Genomic DNA, 18,730 nt, shown 5'->3' on the forward strand with positions numbered 1-18,730 from the left:
GGCCCCAAGGTTTATGAGCTGGTTGAGGAGTGGCGACCATTTCACGTTATCGAACGCGCCAGTTATATCTAAAAATGTGCCGAAGATATGCCTCGAACTGGTACGCGTCGACCCAGTCATAAACTGCCTCTAGGGCACTGGAGGTGGACTTCCCGGTCGTGAAACCGTGTTGTTCTTCGTGCCTGTACAGCGTGGTCTCATTTATTATTCTCTGTATGATTATTGATTCAAGGGCTTTCCCCAGGACCGGTAGCAGGCTGATCGGTCTGAAAGACTTGACCAGAGAAACGTCCACTGTTCCTGGTTTCGGGACGAGAACCAGTTCAGGCCGATTTCCAACATTCGGGGAATTGTCCTGTTTTGACACATTGGCCGAAGAGATGGGTAATAGGGTCTTTAAGCGCTGGCCATGCCTTTCTCAACATGCGTGCCGTAACGCCATCCATGCCTGGCGCACCAGAAGGTTTTATACGCCAAATGGCCGCTTTTATGATCTCCGGTTCAGGGAGCTCCGTATGTTCCAGTGGGCCCTGGTAGACGAGTTCACCTTGCCACGGGTCTCTCGGCACGAACTTATCCAAGATTAGTTCAGCCGTGTCACGGCAATCGACTGTTTGCGAGCCGTCTTGTTTCGTGAGCGTGCACGGAATCGACCTCGGCCTGTTGCCGTTCTTGGCCCAAGTGAATGCTCTGGACCAAGGGTTAGAGTTTAGTTCGCCTGCGAAATTTTTCCACGCTCCGGCCTTGTGCTTTCTTATTTCAGCGAGGAATTTATTTTTAAGACGGTTAAGCACCGGTCGGTTAAGTCCTTGGCGTCTTTTACGCACTAATTCTTTCCTAAGCGCTGACAGTTCTGGTGACCACCACGTATTCTTACCCGGGGCTCCAGACTGTCTCTTTTTCATCAAAGAATGGTCTGCGGCCGTTTTCAGCGCACGGTTAATGCCTTCAGCCGTGCTATTTATGTTGTCATACGGGATTCTGCCGACTTCACCTAGTAGGGTAGTATTGAACAAAACCCAGTCCGCGGTCTTCGCATTATAACGTGCGGGACCCAGATTTTTCAGCGGTGGTTTATGCACAAGCAGACTGAAGCTGACGACCCTGTGGTCACTATCTGATTCATCGCTGACATCCCAATTACGAACGATGTGACCTATGTCCGCAGATGTGAGCGTAACATCGATATTTGAGGTCCTGTTATCACGGCGGCAGAATGTGTTCATCTTACCAGCTAAGTTATGAATTCTTAGGCCGTATTTGTGTATAAACTCCTCTACTATTTTTCCCCGGCTGTTACGGGTTTCGGAAAACCATAGTTTCGAGTGGCCGTTGGTGTCTGCGCCTATCAGAATTCGTTTTTCTTTAGCCATGATTTGGCTCAACCGCTCAACATGCAGGATTGTGAGAATGTTATACTTGAAATAGGACGATACAAGTATAACATTGTCCCCCGGCCTTGGACCGAACCTCACTCTGACCGCTACGGTATGGCTAGACGAATAGGCACCTAAGGGTATATTCTGAAATCTATTAGTCAGGACTATGATTGCCGCACCGGCGTCTCTGCTAATGTGTGCCCGTCTGCATGTTTCGAACGCATAGATTGTGTTATTTTTAGTGATGAGTGGTTCTTGGACAAGAACGAAGTCGGTCTTTTGTTCAACACACAGCTCGTGGAGCTGGTAGTAGATAGGGACATGATTAATTATCTACCTCCGACTTAGCCTGTGGCTAGTGGTCGTATCTAGCGGAAACCACAGCCCCAGCGAGTCCGACTCCAGAGGCCCGAGTTGTTGTTGGGCCTCAGTGCCGGGGGCATTAACCTCGCGGCCATGGGGCTCCCCCGACCCCGCTGTACGGGTTTGTGGTCATGGCCGGTGTTTAAACGCGGCGTCGACCCCACCCCCGGTCGGTGGTTGACTCAGGCGGCGTGGGGACGTCGGGTCCATCCCGGTCTGCACCGGGCCCTGCGTTGATGTAGGACTGATCATCTTCTTAGTTGCTGTTTCGATCCGTTTTTAACCATTATGGTTGTTTCTGTACTCCTCTTTTTCTGTTTTGAAACCTTTTGCAAAAATCTTTAGTGCCTGCCAAGTGTTGAAACACCTAATGTACGATTCGTTCCCGTATGGCCATGTGAAACCTTCAATTTCCATTTTTCTTCTGAGTTGATTTCTGAGGTTGACACCAAAGGAGCAATCTTCTATGACATGTTGGGCTGATTCATTTGGGTTGCCACATCTGCATGACGGGTCAGCTGATAAATTGAAACCGTATAGTTTTTGGTTGAAATCGCCATGCTCAGTGATGATTTGGCAGATGAAGTGTTCGAAAGTTATTGGCGTAACTGTTCTGTATCTTACGTCTGGTATAAAAATGTGTGTCCACCTTCCTTTTTCTGAAATTTTCCATGCTTCTTGCCATGAACTCAAGCATATCTGCCTGGCCTCATCTTTTGGAATCCCGTTTTGAATGTCGATCTTCATCTGGATCGCAAGATTTATGGGCGGAACGCCCGCAATTACTTGGAGCGCCGCAGTTGATACTGTTTTGTATGCACCGGTAATAGCCAAGAGTGTTCTCCTCTGGGCGCTTTCTAGTTTCTTTTTAATTTTACTGTTGTTCTGAATACTTGGGTACCAGGTGTTAGCCCCATATAGTATCCTTGGAACGTAAACCGCTTTATACAGCAGTAGCGCTAGTTCAGGTGATGTACCCCATTTTGATTTTCTAATTCCTTTCAGCCTGGAGAACATATCAGCGCTGGAGTTCAGAAGATTTAAGGCGTGTTCTTCGAAATTGAGGTCTCTCCCTAACTGGAGGCTCAGGTATTTCGTACTGCTGACAGATTTGATCCTGTATGATCCCATGGCCGCTGTGAATCCTGGGACTAGGCCTCCGTTTAGCGGAATCATGACGGATTTTTCCCTTGAGAACTGCAGTCCTCGGTCGGTTGACCATGCCCATATAGAACGAAGTGAACCTTCAGTTTTTTCTAGTAAAGCTTTCCTAGTGTTGCCAGTGACTAGAAGAGCAATGTCATCTGCATATGCAACAATTTTTGTGCCTTCAGTGTTCATCCCCCTAAGGAGAGGGTCCATGGTGAAATTCCAGAGTCTGGGACCAATTTTCGAGCCTTGGGGACAGCCTCTTGTCCGGCTGATAGTCTTGTTAATGCTCCCAATGCTGTAGGTGGCTGTGCGGTTTCTGAGGTAGTCCAAAGTAGTCCTCAACAGCCATGGGGGGCACCCTAGCGCATACATATCGTCCTTTAACTGTGGCCACCTTACGTTGTCAAATGCGCCACTAATGTCCAGGAAACTCCCCAGGACGTACTTATCTCCATCTGAGACCCAGTCTTGCAGTTCTGCAAAAGCTGTTGCCGTTGATTTGGCCGGCCTGAAACCATGCTGGTTTGGACAGAGGTTGTGCCCAATATTGGCTTCCAGTAGGTTGCATATGACCTCCTCATATATCTTCCCTAGTACTGGAAGTAAGCTGATTGGTCGATAGCTCTTGGGCTTTAGTGTTGCTCCCCTTTAATAATGTTACTACACGTGCGTTCTTCCAATGGTCGGGGAAAATTGTTTTTCGGAGACACCCATTTATCAATGAGAGAAACTTGTCATTTATAGCCGGTCAGGCAGCCCTAACGATCTTGGCTGTTATGCCATCTGAGCCCGGAGCGCTATTCCTCTGTTTCCATACCACCATTTTGAGGTCGTCCAAGGTCATGTTCGGCGCACTGACTATGGGCCGTACGGCAATTGTAATTTGTTGCACAATCGAACGCACGGTAATTTGAACGGTTTTTAATATTATTATTTATGTTTAGAAAAATAAATATAAATCAAACTAGGTTAAATTTTGAATTATTTATTAAACGTACAATTTGAAATATATTTTTTATAATTGGTTCTGACTTGTCGCACTTAGAAACCTTGGCGATTGACACTGTATTCGGTCGCAGTTGTCGGCAGACTAAAATTAATAATGTGTCCTTTAATCAACGCAGCGCGTCCAGCGTGCTTATCTGTCTTTTGTGGCGACCGATTACAGTATCGCCAAGACTGAACAGACTACATTGACCGGAACTATGTCTGGACGTGGGTCATTGGTAGAGTTGGGAATCAACTCGTCGAGTAGCAGATCAATAGTGTCTGTGATGCCGGAGGTGAAAGACCCGTCCGGTTTCTCCAGGACTGAGGGTATACTAGTAGCCTTTTCCCCGTGTATGAGCCATTTAGTGAGTCGGCCCCACTTGTTTTTCGAGGTCGGAGAATCCTGCACGAATGATTTCCAGACATTCTTTTTAGCCAGTCGTATCCTGGATACATGAGTGTTCCTGGCTATTTGGAAAGCTGCCCTGTCCTCTGGGGTCTTTGTTGTGAGCATGCGCCTCTTTGCTCTCGCTACCACTTGTCGGGAAACTGCAATTTCATTGCTCCACCAGGGTGGTTTTGTCGTCTTCTTCCTTTGAGCTCTTGGTAGGACAATTTTGCAAGCCTCGCAGATGGCTTCTGTGATCGCCTTAGCGTCTTCGTTCAGAGAGCCATTGCTGTGATGGTACTCAAGTTTGCAACTGATTAATGTCTGGAGCCTAGCACGGTCGATTTTCCTGTCGTTGAATCTCCATTTTATGGTACTAGGCAGAAGTTCCACCGTATCTGCAATCGTGAACGTTATGAGAGAATGGTCACTGCACACAGTGTAGTCGTCCATGATCCATCCCCTTATTTTACCATGTAGCTCACGTGTAAGGGTAACATCTACGTTGCTGTGACCCCTAGCCCCGTGAAAGGACCAGCAGTCAGATTGACGGTTCGATATTGTTAGCCCTAGGTCGAGGATCATTTGTTCCACGAGTCTGCCTTTACTGTTCCGCCTCGTGTCATGCCACCAGGGAGAGAAGGCGTTGACATCCATGCCCATGATAGTCCTTCTCGAAATATCGTAGTCAATCGTAGTGATCTCGTTTATGAAGTGGGCTGTTTCCTTTCTGAATTGGAAGTAGGAGGATATTGCGTCTATGGGTGATTGCCCGGGGAAGGATAAACTTGCAACCACCGTGTGCTCTGTAAAGAGGTTGGGTTTGTGAATAAGGTCCAGGTCATGGTTGAAGACCACGATGGCTGCCCATATACCATGTTGCTCGTTTATTTTCGATTTGGCGATCCTGACACCGTCATACTCTAGATTAACCAGTTTCCCCCTCCTGGTGTACGGCTCCTGTACCAACGCCACATCGACATAATGTGTTATGCAGAACTTGTATAGGTCGTCTGAGGCTGCCATGGATCTTGCTAAATTTATTTGCGCTACCTTGAGGTGTCGATTAGCACTCATAAGATGTTACGGATTGTAGAGCCCTTACTTTAGCAGACCACAATCTGCAGTTATTTGACATGGTCGAATGTTCGCCTTTGCAGTGAGCACATTTAGGTGACGATTCTTTTTCCGGACAGTCGCGTTTATTATGACCAGGCTTAGCACAGTGAAGGCAGGAACTAGTTTCGGCTTCTATAGTTTTGTGATCCAGCTTGTAGGCACCTTCTGCAGTGAGGGACGACCGTGTAAGTCTTGGGGAAGGTTGATACCATACCCAAATAGATTCGTTTATCCACCATTGCCTTATGGGCAAACGGAGACACTTCCAGGACCCAATCATTAGTTATGTCGTTCCGAGGTCCGCACCTGAAAAGGGGACGTATGTCCGTTTTCTGAAGGTTTTCCAGTGACTGATTTTGGGCAATTGGTGAGTCGACTATGAATTCTGGACTATAGCTTAACGGAATGTTTCTGAGTTTGACTCTTGGTTTCCTGGGGTTTGCCTCAGTAACCACGAGACCACTATTAATTTTTCTCAAAGCTTCGATTGTTGGTACGTCTGAACTGGTCACTATGTAGTGCCCGGTGGCCAGCTTTTTAAAACCATCGACCTTCGGCCTCGGAACAGCGGCGCTTACGACCTTCCAGATGTCGTCAGGAGCTAAGTTGTTCTCATTTTGAATAGTAAATACTGGTTTCACTGGCTTCTTTGTAGCCGCAGAAAGTTTATTGGAAGAATTTTTATTCTTATTTGTCTTTTTGTCTTTCCTGTTTTGAGTTGTGACTGTCAGCGAGGGAAACGGATCATTCCTTACATTATTCCTGCCTTTGATTGCTGAGCCAGTCGGTGTGCCATCCATATTGTCCAGACAGCTGGCATATGACTTATTTATTAGTGAGCCGGGATCTCTAGCTACCCGTGATTGGTTGTCCCCTGGATTTCTTATTGATAATTCTCCTATACGCACATGAAGGTCGTCTATCTGGCGTTTCGATTTCTGTAACTCGGTATTGATTTGTTTGTTAACACCAATGACCTCGACCGCTTCTATGGCGATTCTCTTGGTATTAACCAGTACTTCGGTAATAAAGTCCTCCATTCCGGAGGCCCATTTTTTACCGAACTTTGTTGCGGCAGTCATGTCCGCAAAATAGATCCTCATGTTGAAGAGTGTGGTATCAACATTGTTTAAGGCAGTTTCGATGGAAAGAGTCGTATGGGAAGCGAGTCCCGGGCTGTGTGATTTGAACCGCTTCGGGTTATTCGTAGTGCCTGCTTGATTATCGGGATCAATATCCATGTCAATTTCAATTGGGTTTTCATCGTCATTGATGTCGTCATTGCCTCCACGTAGCCGGAGGGGAGCCTTGTCATTTCGTTCAGTTGAAAAAGTAGTCAAGTTGGGTTCGATGCCGGTATTAGGCCGTTGTCTGTGTCGTTGGCTGTTTTAGCCGGAGTCGATTGTAATGTGGGGCTACCACTTCGCTCGCCCTTACATGGTGAAGATGGGTCCAGCGGGGCTACTTGCGCCTTGCAAACTACCCCTGTGGCTTCCGGGACCAATGGGGCGGTAACAATATTAGAGTTTATAACTTTCATATTGTGATTTATAAGGTGTTCTCCTTGCATTTTTGACCTACTGCCAGGTTCCGGGTTTCAAGAGCCCTGTTCCCTTCCGCTCGCGGCGGGCTCGACCCAAAGTTGCGTTCCGTTGTATCAGCCTGGTCAGGGTCTGGACATGTCACCTTCTGGCACCTACGACCGGAGTTGCCAGCCTCCGAAAGTCCGAGTTTAGAAGGCCTCTTAGCGCCGAAACAGCTTGTTCGGTCGGGCGGGGTCGCCGCGACAAGGCGGGCCTTCGTAGACCCCGAGTAGATAGGGACATGCGTCTCCGGGTTTTTTTGGCTCTCGCCTACCTCCTCCCGTCCGTGCCTTAGCGCTTGGCGCTACTTACAGGCGGAAGTGGAGCTAGATAACCGGCAGCGGGCTGACGGCCATCTAGGGTCTTCTGAGGAACACCAGCACCGGGCCCTGGGGCCCGTACCTGTCTTGAGGAGCGGGACGACTCAGTTAAGTGCCGCCTGGGTTCCATTCCTCCCACCAGGTGCGGTGGTTTGGTTTCTATCTAGCGCTGGTCCCACAGCCACCACGTTCCAGCCGAGGTAGGCTCCTCAACCTTGAGGGGCACCGCGTCGGCACGCAGTAGGGCTCCCCTCTCCCGTGGCACTGAATAGTTTTATAGTTGATGTCAGTTGATCAACTCGGGGCGAGTGCACCTACCACTATTCTAGCTCCCCTGCCGGCTTGTGTTGGGCCTTTGCAGCCGAGATTCGGACCGGCGTTTGAAAGCCAATCCAGGGTCTCCGCCAACCCTACCGTCGCCTAAGACGGTCCTGCCTAACCGTTAACCTAACCTATCCGATATCCTATTGGCCTCGATGGCCTCCCTAGCAAAGCGACGCAAAGCACAGTAGTTCGACCTTGTGTCCAGAAACACCTTGGTCGGACACGGCCACGCGTCCTCGCCTATGAGCCTGATGATCCGACTCCTCTCAGCAGAGAGAGCCGGACACCTGTAGAGCACGTGTTCCACCGTCTCGTCTTCAGTGCCACACCTATCGTGTTCGCCGTTCGCCGAAGGGCGAAGGAAGTCAACTTGGCGTTGAAATCCCCATGCCCCGTGAGAAACTGGCACACATAGTGGTCCACCTCAAGAGGGAGTTCCAGTCTCCTCCTGATGTCAGGTATCATTGAGTGGGTCCACCGACCCTTCTCACTAACATCCCACCTATCCTGCCAAACATCTAGAAGCCTATCCCACTGGTCTCTCATCTCCTCCTCTGAGATACGTCCAGATTTTCTCTTTGTCCTAACTACGTGCCCTCGAATTTCCAGATCAAGAGGCATCTGCCCAGCAACGACCTGCAACGCGTCCGTCGAGGTCGTTCTGTATGCCCCTGTGAGCGAGAGGAGGGCTCTCCTCTGCTTGCTGCCGAGGAGTTTAATCGCTTTGGCCGTGAGAACCCCCGCAGACCAGATCTCCGCGGCGTAAGTGATACGAGGGAGAAAGACTGCCCTATATATTACGGCGGAGGTGGACTGCCGAAGGCCCCAGTCCGCAGACGACGCTGCCCTAAGCCTACTGTACAAAGAATCGGACTTTCCGGCCACGCAGCTCACGTGCGCCCAGAAATTTCTCCTACTGTCCAGCTCGACACCCAGATACCTAACTGAACCAACAGCCACGATGTCCTCCGCCCCAAAAGGAACAGTGAACCCTGGACGTAGTCCTCCCTTCAGCGGGATCGCCTGAGACTTACTAGCCGAGAAAGTTAGACCTCTCAGCGTCGCCCAGTCGCACAAGACGCTGAGCGTTGCTCTGGCTTTCCGCTGGATCTCCACAAGATCGGAGCCCGCGATAAGAACCGCCAGGTCATCCGCATACGCGACCAGTTTTACCCTACCATCGTTGTTGGTGACCAACGCCCTATCCATAGACAAATTCCAAAGACTTGGCCCTAACTGTGAGCCTTGAGGGCAGCCTCTGGTGAGATCCGCGAATGCCGACGCTCCCTCCACCGAGAGCACCGCCCTTCTGCCCGTCAAATAACTCTGGATGATAGACCTAGTTGCATCGGATGCCCCCAAGTCCATCATATCCCTAATCAGAATGTTCCATCTCAGGTTGTCGAAAGCACCTGAGATATCCAGAAAAATTCCTACCACCATTCCCTCACTGTTGTCCACCCAATCCAGACACGATTTGATCGCACTGATTGTGGACTTGCCGACCCTAAATCCATGTTGCTCTGCTGAAAGAGCGCCCCCCGTTTCCTCCTCCAGTCTGTCCACCACCAGTCGCTCCAGTACTTTTGACGGTACCGATAGCAAACTGACCGGTCTGTATGACTTCGGAAGACTCGGGTCCCTGTCCTCACCCTTCTTGATGACCACGACCTCAGCTGTTTTCCAACAGTCCGGAAACTCCGACTTCCTGAGGCACTCCCTCATGACGCTGGTTAGTGGCGTACCTATAACGCCCCAGGCCTTCCTGAGTACCCCAGCGGTGATCCCGTCCAGTCCCGGAGCTTTGTTAGGTGCCATCCTCCAGACAGCACTCTTAACCTCCGCCTCCGTTACCTCCGGTCTCACTCTACCTTCACACTCCATTTCAAAGACAGGAGCTGTCTCATCCCTAGGAATAAGACACTCCAACAAACACTCTGCCGTCTCCAAGGCCGTCACCGTGAAGGTGCCGTCACCTCGGAGCACAGCGTTAGGAACCCTACTCTTCGAAGAACCATTCCTAGCCCAACGGTAGACCGGGCCCCAGATGTCTGAGTTTATGGAGGTAGCGAACTTCCTCCAAAACTCCATCTTGGCCCTCCTAATCTTTTTCAGGTGTTCGTTCCTGAGCACCCTGAATTGTTCCCTATCCGAGACTTTATAGTCCTTGGTACGCCGGAAGTTATTGAGACGCCTCTTGGACTCTTCGAGCCCAGCGTCCCACCATGGTGGTTTTATCCTACCGGACTTACGGGAGCGAGGCATGGAGGCCTCCATCGCCTGCACTAGGGCAAGCGTCAGAGATTCCGACACACGTCCGCACCCGCCCACCATGGTCTCCGGGTCCCCGAAGACCTTCTGGGCCAGAACCCACCTAAACCTATCCCAATCAGCTTTCCTAGTGTTAAAACGACTTTTCCCTACCGCAGGTCCCTCCGACCCTGATCCGACGCGGATCTTGAATCTGATGGTTCTGTGGTCGCTGTCGGTGACATCTACCACTTCCCACTCAGACACAGCATTCGTCAGGGAGCCCCCTCTAGTCAGAGTCACGTCTATGTTCGATGCCCCCATACCCGGTCTCTCGTACGTGTCGAGGTGACCGGGCTGGTTGTGCACCGTCAAGTGTTTCTCCGCTATGAGGGACTCTACATGGGTCCCCCGGGCCGCGCCCGAGTTGTTCCCCGGCCGACTGAACCATTGCGGCGAATGCGCGTTCACGTCGGCCCCTATCAAAACGTCTTGGTCGATCCTATCCAGCAAGTCTCCTAACCTATCAGTAAAGATGCGTGTCGGGATGCTGTACTTGAAGTACGCTGACACGAAGACGACCGCCCGGCCAGACTTCTTCCTGAGGCTGGCCACGGCGCAGTACCTATCGCAGAGCCCCTGCAGGGCGACCACCTCGATGTCCTGATTTAGGACAACTATGGCCGCCTCTGCACTACCATCCCTACAGCTGAGAACCGTTTTCACGGCGCCATAGTCAAAACCTACCAGTCTTTCTCCCGAGGTCGGAACTTCTTGAAGCAGAAGTACCTCCACCCCGTTAGCCCTGCTATAGTCCAGTATCTGATCAGACACGAGAGTGTTCCCGTTCATGTTCAGCTGGACCACACAGTAGTTCGAAGAGTTCATTTCTTTCCAAAATCTGTCCTACGAGCGACCATGAAGGTCGCCTTCACCAAAGCCGAGCAGTCTTTGTGTCCCGACTGGAACCTCAGATCACAGTTGGCGCACTTGACTGGCGCGCTCTGGCAGTCCTTAGCCCTATGACCCTGGACTGCACAGCGCCCACAAGTGTCCACCTTCGCCTGACACTTAGAGGCCTTATGCCCGAAGTGCTGGCACTTGAAGCACCTGACCACGTCAACGTACTCTTTTACCCTGCACCTGGACATGCCAATGTATAGGCTCTTCCCTACGACTAGCCTATAGCTGCTAGGCCTGACAGAGCAGACCCACCAGACCTGCTCGTCTGTCTTGCTACCCTTCATGAAGAGGGGTACGACAGACTCCTTGTCCAAACCTAGCTCCGGGTTCTGATCCACGATCCTCCCCGGTAGACTCTCACGCGCCACATCCCTGTCCACATCATAAATCAGGACAGTCGGCCACTTGGCCGCTTCCTCTCTCACTCTCTTCCCTGCCACCACCATGTCCTTGAGGGCTTTGTACGTGCCCTCATCCGCCGGCTTCACCAGGATGTCTCCTCTCGGGAGTGTTGTTGCAATACTGATCCTGGGGGCCCCCACCCCCTTAACCAGGTCGGCCCAGAGTTGCCTCTTGGCCTCCCCGGTGCCCGCCTCGCCGACCGACACGATGAAGGCACGGGCCGGAGCCCTTGCCTTCACCTTATCGATGGCTCGACGCGTCTTATCAGGGGCCGACGGCCCCGCAGTCTCGGCTGTCTTGATGGCCTTCTTCTTCTTCTTCCTCCTCTTCTTGGACACCACCTCTGTGAATTGCCCTTCGGCCTTTTCCTTCTTCTTTGATGGAGGTACGGGTACCTCCACCTGCTTCTTCTTAGGGGGCTTTGTTTTCGCCCCCACCTTCGGAGGTGGCGCCTCCTTCTTCTCGGTGACCTTAGCCGTCACCCTATCCGCCGCCCTACACACATGCCCTATCCTGGCCTCCTCGATCCTTCCCAGCAGAACGGTGTTCTGCCGGCAAGCCTCATCCAAGAGCACCTCGTACCTCTCCCTAATTTCCAAGATTGACCGATGAGCGGCCGCCGACAACTTTTTCTTCTCCTTCTCGGCGAGAAGGAGCTTATCTAGATCCCTTCCTACGATCCTAACCTTCTCCGGGAAGGAGGACACCCTGGCTTCAGGTCGACAACCGCCTACCTCCATGCCAGCCTCCTCCATACCCGGTCTTACTTGGATACCGTCAACCGCCTCTGGGTTGCACGGCACCAACACCCCCTCCACACCCCCAGCAACCGTCAAGGACCGTAGATAGGGACAGAGAGTAGTCCAGGTTTTGGTGGCTTTCACCTACGTCCGTATACCTTACCTTAACCTAGGGCTATTCAAGGGATACGTACGATTACGGTCGGATTTTACCCCTCCCGCACGTCTTCAATGTATGGAACACGAGCACCGGCCTGTGACCGTACCCGATTAGAAGTCAGCCTTTCGGGGCTTCCTTCCCGTTGGGTCGTCGGTTTTGTACTATCTAGCGATTACTCATGCCACAGCCACTACGTTTCAGCCGAGGTAGGCTCCTCAACCTTGAGGGGCACTGTCCCTGGCACGGCGAACCGTGTCAGCTACAGTGGGGCTCCCCTCTCCCGTAGTACCAACTTTATTTTACCGTTGGTGTCAGATGAACCAACCCGAGACGATAGCTGACCTATCGTCTCTACCACTATTCTAGCTCCGAAAAACCGGCTAGTGGTCGGCCTTGACGGGGGATATTGATCAAGGATCATGGGTCCCCCTCCACAACAGGGTGCCTATTACCCTGGATGGTTTCGGTTTCCCTGGGTACCATCAAACCCTCATCTCCCCGTTAATCGCCTCTTACGATAGGCCGGAAGTCACCGGTGTCGTATTCTATTCCCCGACACCAGGGTTGTGGACTTTGTTGCATTATGTCTCCATAATGCACAAAGTCCGCGAGCCTGCGCTTACCTATCTGATCTGTTCGTAAGGGCCTGCTTGGCAAAACGCCGCAGTGCTTCAAAGCTAGCTCTCGAACGAACAAACAGTTTTACCTCCTCCGTCCACGGTGTACCATCTCTCGTTACGGTCTTCTTAAGTCTTTCTCTATATTCTTCTGTCCTCGGACAATGAAACAGTACATGTCTCGCCGTTTCAAGTTCTCCGCAGCTACACACAGGGGATTCTTTTAACTTGAAGCCGTGAAGCTTTTCGTTAAAGTCCCCGTGTCCCGTGATAAATTGCATGGAGAAATGGTCGAGCTCTATATCCATCCAATATCTGGTCTTCACATCAGGGAACCACTCATATGTCCATCTGCCTTTGTTACTATTCGTCCATCTATCTTGCCATATTAGTAGTATTTCCTCGTGCTCCTCTTGTATTTTATCAGATTGTTCTTTCCCGAGCCTCACCTTATCCTTCACTGATTGCAATCTCAGCTCCAGATCCAGTGGTAGGCATCCCGCAGCTACCTGCAAGGCGTCGGTAGAGGTGGTTTTGTACGCACCTGTCACCGACAGCAATGCCCTTCTTTGTTTGCTGCCCAGTCTTTTGATGGCTTTCCCCGTTAGCAGCGCCTTCTCCCAAATGGAGACCGCGTAGCTAAGACGAGGAACAAAGACTGCCTTATAAATTACTCTCGATGTCGTTTGATTAATGCCCCAGTTGGCCGAAGTAGCGGATCTCATCCTACTGTACATACTCTCAGACTTGGCTGATGTTTCCAGTAGGTGGTCCCAAAAGTTCCTTTTGTAGTCGACTTGGACGCCAAGGTACTTTACTGGGCTCCTCGAGATGACCAGATCGTTCCCGAACCGAATGGTGTACCCGGGTTTCACACCACCTTTGAGAGTAATCACTTGGGTTTTTTGACTAGAGAACTTTAATCCTCTGTCATCAGCCCATTCTATTACTCTGTCGAGTAGGTGTGAAATCCTTTCCTTGGCGATCTTGATGTTAGTCGCCGCGGTTACGATGGCAAGATCGTCCGCGTACGCCACCATTTTCATTTTATCTGAAAGATGTACTTTCAACACTTTATCCATAGACACGTTCCATAATATAGGTCCTAGTTGTGAGCCTTGAGGACACCCCTTGCTAAGCGTGCAGCTCGCTGTTGACTTTCCGATAGTAATATGGGCTTTCCGGCATTCCAGATAGCTTTTGATTATCTCGATGGAATGGGAACTTGCTTCAAGACTAGTAAGGTCATTGAAGAGGACATCCCATTTCAAGTTGTCAAAAGCACCCGAAATGTCCAGAAAGACTCCGACGACTAATTATTCCTTCCTGTTATCCGTCCAATCAAACAGGGAGTTCATGGCACTAAGCGTCGACTTGTACTGTGTGAACCCGTGTTGATCCGTAGAGAGGTTCCTCGAAATCTCAGCCTTAAGTCTCGTTATTGTGAGCGTCTCTAGTATTTTTCCCAACGTCGGCAATAGACTCACTGGCCTATAGGACTTGGGCTCCGTACGATCTTTATCGCATCCTTTCAACAAGACTACAACTTCCGCATCCTTCCAGCAGCCTGGGAAAAACGAATTTTCCAGGCACCTTCTGTAGAGACGCGTTAGCTGCAGTTTTATGACAGGCCACGCTTTCCTGATTATGGCTGCCGTTAGGCCATCACAGCCAGGAGCTTTGTTGGGACCCACTCGCCAGATTGCTTCCTTCACCTCCTCTGTTGTTAGATTTGTTTCACGAAACTGGTTGACATGACCTCCTGTCAGGATAACCTCACTTCCATCATGGGGTATGAGTGTGTCCAGCAGAAGGTTTGCCGTTTCCAGTGTCGTTTTCGTGAAATGTCCATCTGCGTTCTTAAGTGAAGTTTGCACTTCATTTAACTTGCTTCCTTTCTTAGCCCATTTGTAGACGTTTCCCCAAGGATTAACATTTGCACTGTTGCAGAATGCCTTCCATTGATCGAAACGTCTTCTCCTGATTAGGCTAAGATGGTCATTCCTTAATCTCCTGTATTCTTCCCTGTCCGTTGTCTTATATTGTTTTGTCTTTCTAAAGTTGTTGATCGTTCTGCTTGACACCGTCAGGTCAGAAGACCACCACGGAGGTAGTTTCTTCCGCCTGGATTCGCCATTAAGCGGTATAGATGAGATAGCAGCTCTCGTTAGTGAATCCACTATTGAAAGCGCCATTTCATCTATTGAGCCTTCCCCGTGTTCCTCTGTCATGTTCATTGCTAGATGAAGCTTGAAAGAGTCCCAATCCGCTGTCGAGACGTTGAAACGTTTTCTCTCGCGTGATTCGGCTCTCACCTCATCGTAATTCGCCAGGACGTCAAATCTAATTAACCTGTGATCACTGTCCGTCACTTCCGTGATAACATTCCAATTCCTTACGTTATGTTCAAGATCACCAGTCGAGAGGGTAACATCTATATTAGATGTGCCCATCTCTGTTCTTGCATAAGTATTTGGTTTGTTAGCTGTATTGTGAACGACAAGCAATGTGTCTCTGATCATGTCTTCTATCTTTCTGCCTTTAGCTCTGCCTGTGTTATTATAGCCAGGACTAAACCATAAATCGGAATGGGCATTGCTGTCCATCCCAATTACCGTGTCCGTCCTGAGCGAAGCTAGAATGTTTCTCAGTTTAGTTATCTTATTAAGTATTGGTATACTAAATTTAAAGTATGCCGAAACAAAGTTGATGGATTTCTGGTTTTTCTGTTTGACCGATACGACCGTGAAATTCGTCTCCGATAGGGAGTCTATTCTTAATACCTCTATGTCAGGGTTAAATACGACAATAGCGGAGCCGGACCTCGAGTCCGATCCCACGATCGTCCTAATAGGGTTGTGATCTAGACCTGGAATTCGAGCACCTCTAATGGGCGGCTCTTGGACCAGGGCTAAATCGATGTTATTTTGAATACAGTACTCCCTAAGTTGTTCCGCTACCATAAACTGACCATTCATGTTTAGCTGCACTATCCTGATTTGATTTCGTCGATTTATTGTTGTTGGCATGTCGGATCTTTATAGTCTGTTTTCCTGACAGCGTTGTCTATTGCCTTGTTTCTCTCCCTACAGAATTTAGAGTGTGCGACGTGGTTTCCACCACAGTTCGCACATTTAGGAGAATCCTGTTTCTTCGCACAGACCGTATCTTTATGTCCCTTTTCCCCACAGTGTGTGCATGTCGGAGTCGTTTCCTTGCAGAAAACTTCCCGGTGACCGTACTTAAGGCACCTAAAGCATTGCTGGAAGTCGAAATACTCCGACACCCTGCAATTAGACATGCCCAAGTACACCCTGCCTGCCTTAAGGAGCATGCTGTGTATATCTGGTCTGACTTCGCAGACCCACCAAACCGTATCCTTTTCCCTCGGACCACGTCTGAAAATCGGCCTGATCTTGTCCGTGGCCGCTTCTTCGACTAAACTACCCAGACTGGTGTTCTGCGCTAAGATGTTTCTTGCTATCTCGCCCGGTAATAGAGATATGTCTACATCGTAGATCATAAGCATAGGCCATTTTGCGGGTTTCAGTTGAACATCCGTTCGCTCTTCCGTTATCGATTTTAATGCCTTGTATGTGGCCTCGTCAGCCGCCACTATTTGTAGTTCCTTTTTGTCTCCTTTGGTAGTAACCGTCTGTCTCGTTATCTTTGGCGCTCCATTTTTTTTAACTATGTCAGCCCAAATTGTTTTCTTTGTATTGTTCATGTCGTTTCCAACATCGACCACGAAAACCCTTTGGGGCGCTTGATTCTTCAGGCCTTCTAGTTTTTGTTTCCTAGATTTCCGTCCCGTAGAGGCGTCAGTGTCTTCTCCACTAGGCCCGGAGTCTCCTTTCCTCTTCGGGTTCTTTTTCTTTTTCGTTTTAACCTCCACGAATTCCGCATCTGTAGCAGCATCGGACGTCATCTCTGTGTCCGTTCTGCCGGCACCATCAGCAATTCTTACCTGTTTTTTGGCTTTCAGCGCGTTCTTGCGTCGTCTGTTCCTAGAAACTTCTTGTCCTTTGGCGACTGGTACTTCCATGGAAGGACCTTGTTGTTCGGTGTTGACTTTCTCCTTTCCTGTTTTCTCTATTTTAGTCTTGCTCATTTTTTCCGTTTCCTCCGAAGCCCTTGCCTCCCAAAGTCTTCCGAGAAGAATTGCGTTCTCCATAACCAAGTCGTTGACTAGCTCTTGGTATGCTTCATTCACTGCATGGATGTCTCTCGAGACAGACATAGAGATCTTCTTCTTGGCCACTTCTGAAATTACTATCTCACTCAGTTTGGCACCAAGTCTAACCGCCATAGTCTTAAATTCCTTCGCTAAATTCTCCCCTATACCCGGACTAATCGGATTTCCCGCCGAGAGGGTTTTAGCCTTCGCTCCTAGTGTTCTTCGTTCTCCTTCATTTTTTTCCTTACTGCTAAATCTGTATCGTTATTTGCTTCCTTTTCCGGTGTTTTCTCCGCTCGTTTTCTTACTAGCATTCCACTTGGTGTCATCCTCATGTTTGGTGGCAGTTCCCCATCACTGGTGATTGACATATCACTGTCACTGCTACCGCTTTTCCCTCCCCTGAGCCTCATCGGTCGTCTTTGTATGCTGTATGTTTTTAACGGTTCTTCGTCCGTGCTTGATAAATCTTCACCAATTCTATCCCTTGTTCTTGGAGTAGGCATTTGTGGCCTTTTTCTTATACTGTCATCTGCACCGGATACTTTTTCCTCTGAACGCCTCTCCCTTGACACTTCGTCATTGATCCAGTGTCTAAGATCCTGGGTCTGTACGTAAGAATAGTCCTCCTCCGGTAGAATGGGATATACCCTTTTTCTTCTCCTGGTATCCTCTGGATCCGAAGTTGTGTACAAGCCGTGCAAAAGCCTCTTCAATTGTAACTCCTCATACATGCTATCCGGAATGTAGTGAGCATACTTGTTGTAAGGTGGAGGAGGGTACATATCCTCTTCCCTTAGCCTCCTCTCTTCCTTGGCTATGGCATAAAGTCGGCTCTTTTCATTTTCCATATCCTTCCTCTTTATTTCCTTTTCCATCCTTTTCCTTTTTGCTTCCTTGATTGACTCTAAAGCCGGGTTACCTGAAGGTTTGTCCTTCTTGGTAGAGTCTCCGAACGAGAAGAAGGGGTCGTCTGAATCCTTAGAAAGATCCGGAGTGCTCCTTCTAATACCTCTGTTCCTATTTTCCCATTCGGAGATTTGTTGTTCACGGTTTTCCCTAGATCTTTTATACTCTTCCTTGACCCTGGCTGCGAGTTCATTCCCTACTTCCCCCCAATTAAATGGGTCGTTCCTTTTCCCCTTCTTATTCTCCAACATCTTTTTGTTTTCCTCTTCTATATCCTCCAATACCTGTCTTCTTGATCTCGAAGTCCCCGGCACGTTAATATCAGCAGCTTGTTGTGCACTCTCCGTGTTACTATTAAGGGATGTGAGTGAATCAAAATGCGTAGACCCAAGCTCCCTCCTCAAAGAAGATGATGAGAAAGATCTACGCGGATTTAGGTTCCTCATGCAAATATTCTCCTGATTGCCTTCCTGGTCCGCGTTACCCCTTCCTGCCATTTTTGGTGGCGGAAAAAAGTAACTTTATGTCCCTTATTTGGAAAATCCCTTAAAGGGATTTTATTGAAAAACGCTTGAAAATCACCCAATTGCTTGAGGTGATGATCAGGACTAGCTGTAACGAGTATTGGAAAACTCTGTTGCAATTAAATTTTTTTGTCCCTTATTCAAAAATCCCTTGGGGGGGCATTTTTGTGTATCTTAAACCAAAACGAACGCACTTTGTTCCAGCCCTCTAAGTTGAAAATTGAGGGAGTTATGGCCACCCAAAAACTGAGGGGTGGAAATTTTGGAGGGGGTAATTTTTGGTATGTTATGCCCTTTACTGTGTCAAGGATGTTGCTTGAAGTCCGGTGTCCCTCGGACCAATATTGGCCGAGATACGGCCGTTTGAAAA

The 18,730-nt window shown here is 49.4% G+C and overlaps 2 protein-coding genes across 2 annotated transcripts; both read right to left on the bottom strand.

Annotated features, from left to right (window-relative positions):
- Nucleotides 1–15,763: 15,763 nt before the first annotated feature.
- On the bottom strand, nucleotides 15,764–17,059 carry LOC132926037 (uncharacterized). The gene has a single exon (XM_060990384.1). The coding sequence runs from the start codon at nucleotides 17,057–17,059 to the stop codon at nucleotides 15,764–15,766; it is 1,296 nt and encodes a 431-aa protein (XP_060846367.1).
- Nucleotides 17,060–17,139: 80 nt separating this feature from the next.
- LOC132926038 (uncharacterized) lies at nucleotides 17,140–18,333 on the bottom strand. Its single transcript, XM_060990385.1, has one exon. The coding sequence runs from the start codon at nucleotides 18,331–18,333 to the stop codon at nucleotides 17,140–17,142; it is 1,194 nt and encodes a 397-aa protein (XP_060846368.1).
- Nucleotides 18,334–18,730: the final 397 nt, after the last annotated feature.

Source organism: Rhopalosiphum padi, chromosome 3 (genome assembly GCF_020882245.1).
Source record: "Rhopalosiphum padi isolate XX-2018 chromosome 3, ASM2088224v1, whole genome shotgun sequence".
Classification (NCBI taxonomy): domain Eukaryota; kingdom Metazoa; phylum Arthropoda; class Insecta; order Hemiptera; family Aphididae; genus Rhopalosiphum; species Rhopalosiphum padi.

What these genes read in the sequence shown, in the direction of transcription:
- LOC132926037 (XM_060990384.1), bottom strand. Translation starts at nt 17,059, where the DNA reads ATGGCGGTTAGACTTGGTGCCAAACTGAGTGAGATAGTAATTTCAGAA.
- LOC132926038 (XM_060990385.1), bottom strand. Translation starts at nt 18,333, where the DNA reads ATGGCAGGAAGGGGTAACGCGGACCAGGAAGGCAATCAGGAGAATATT.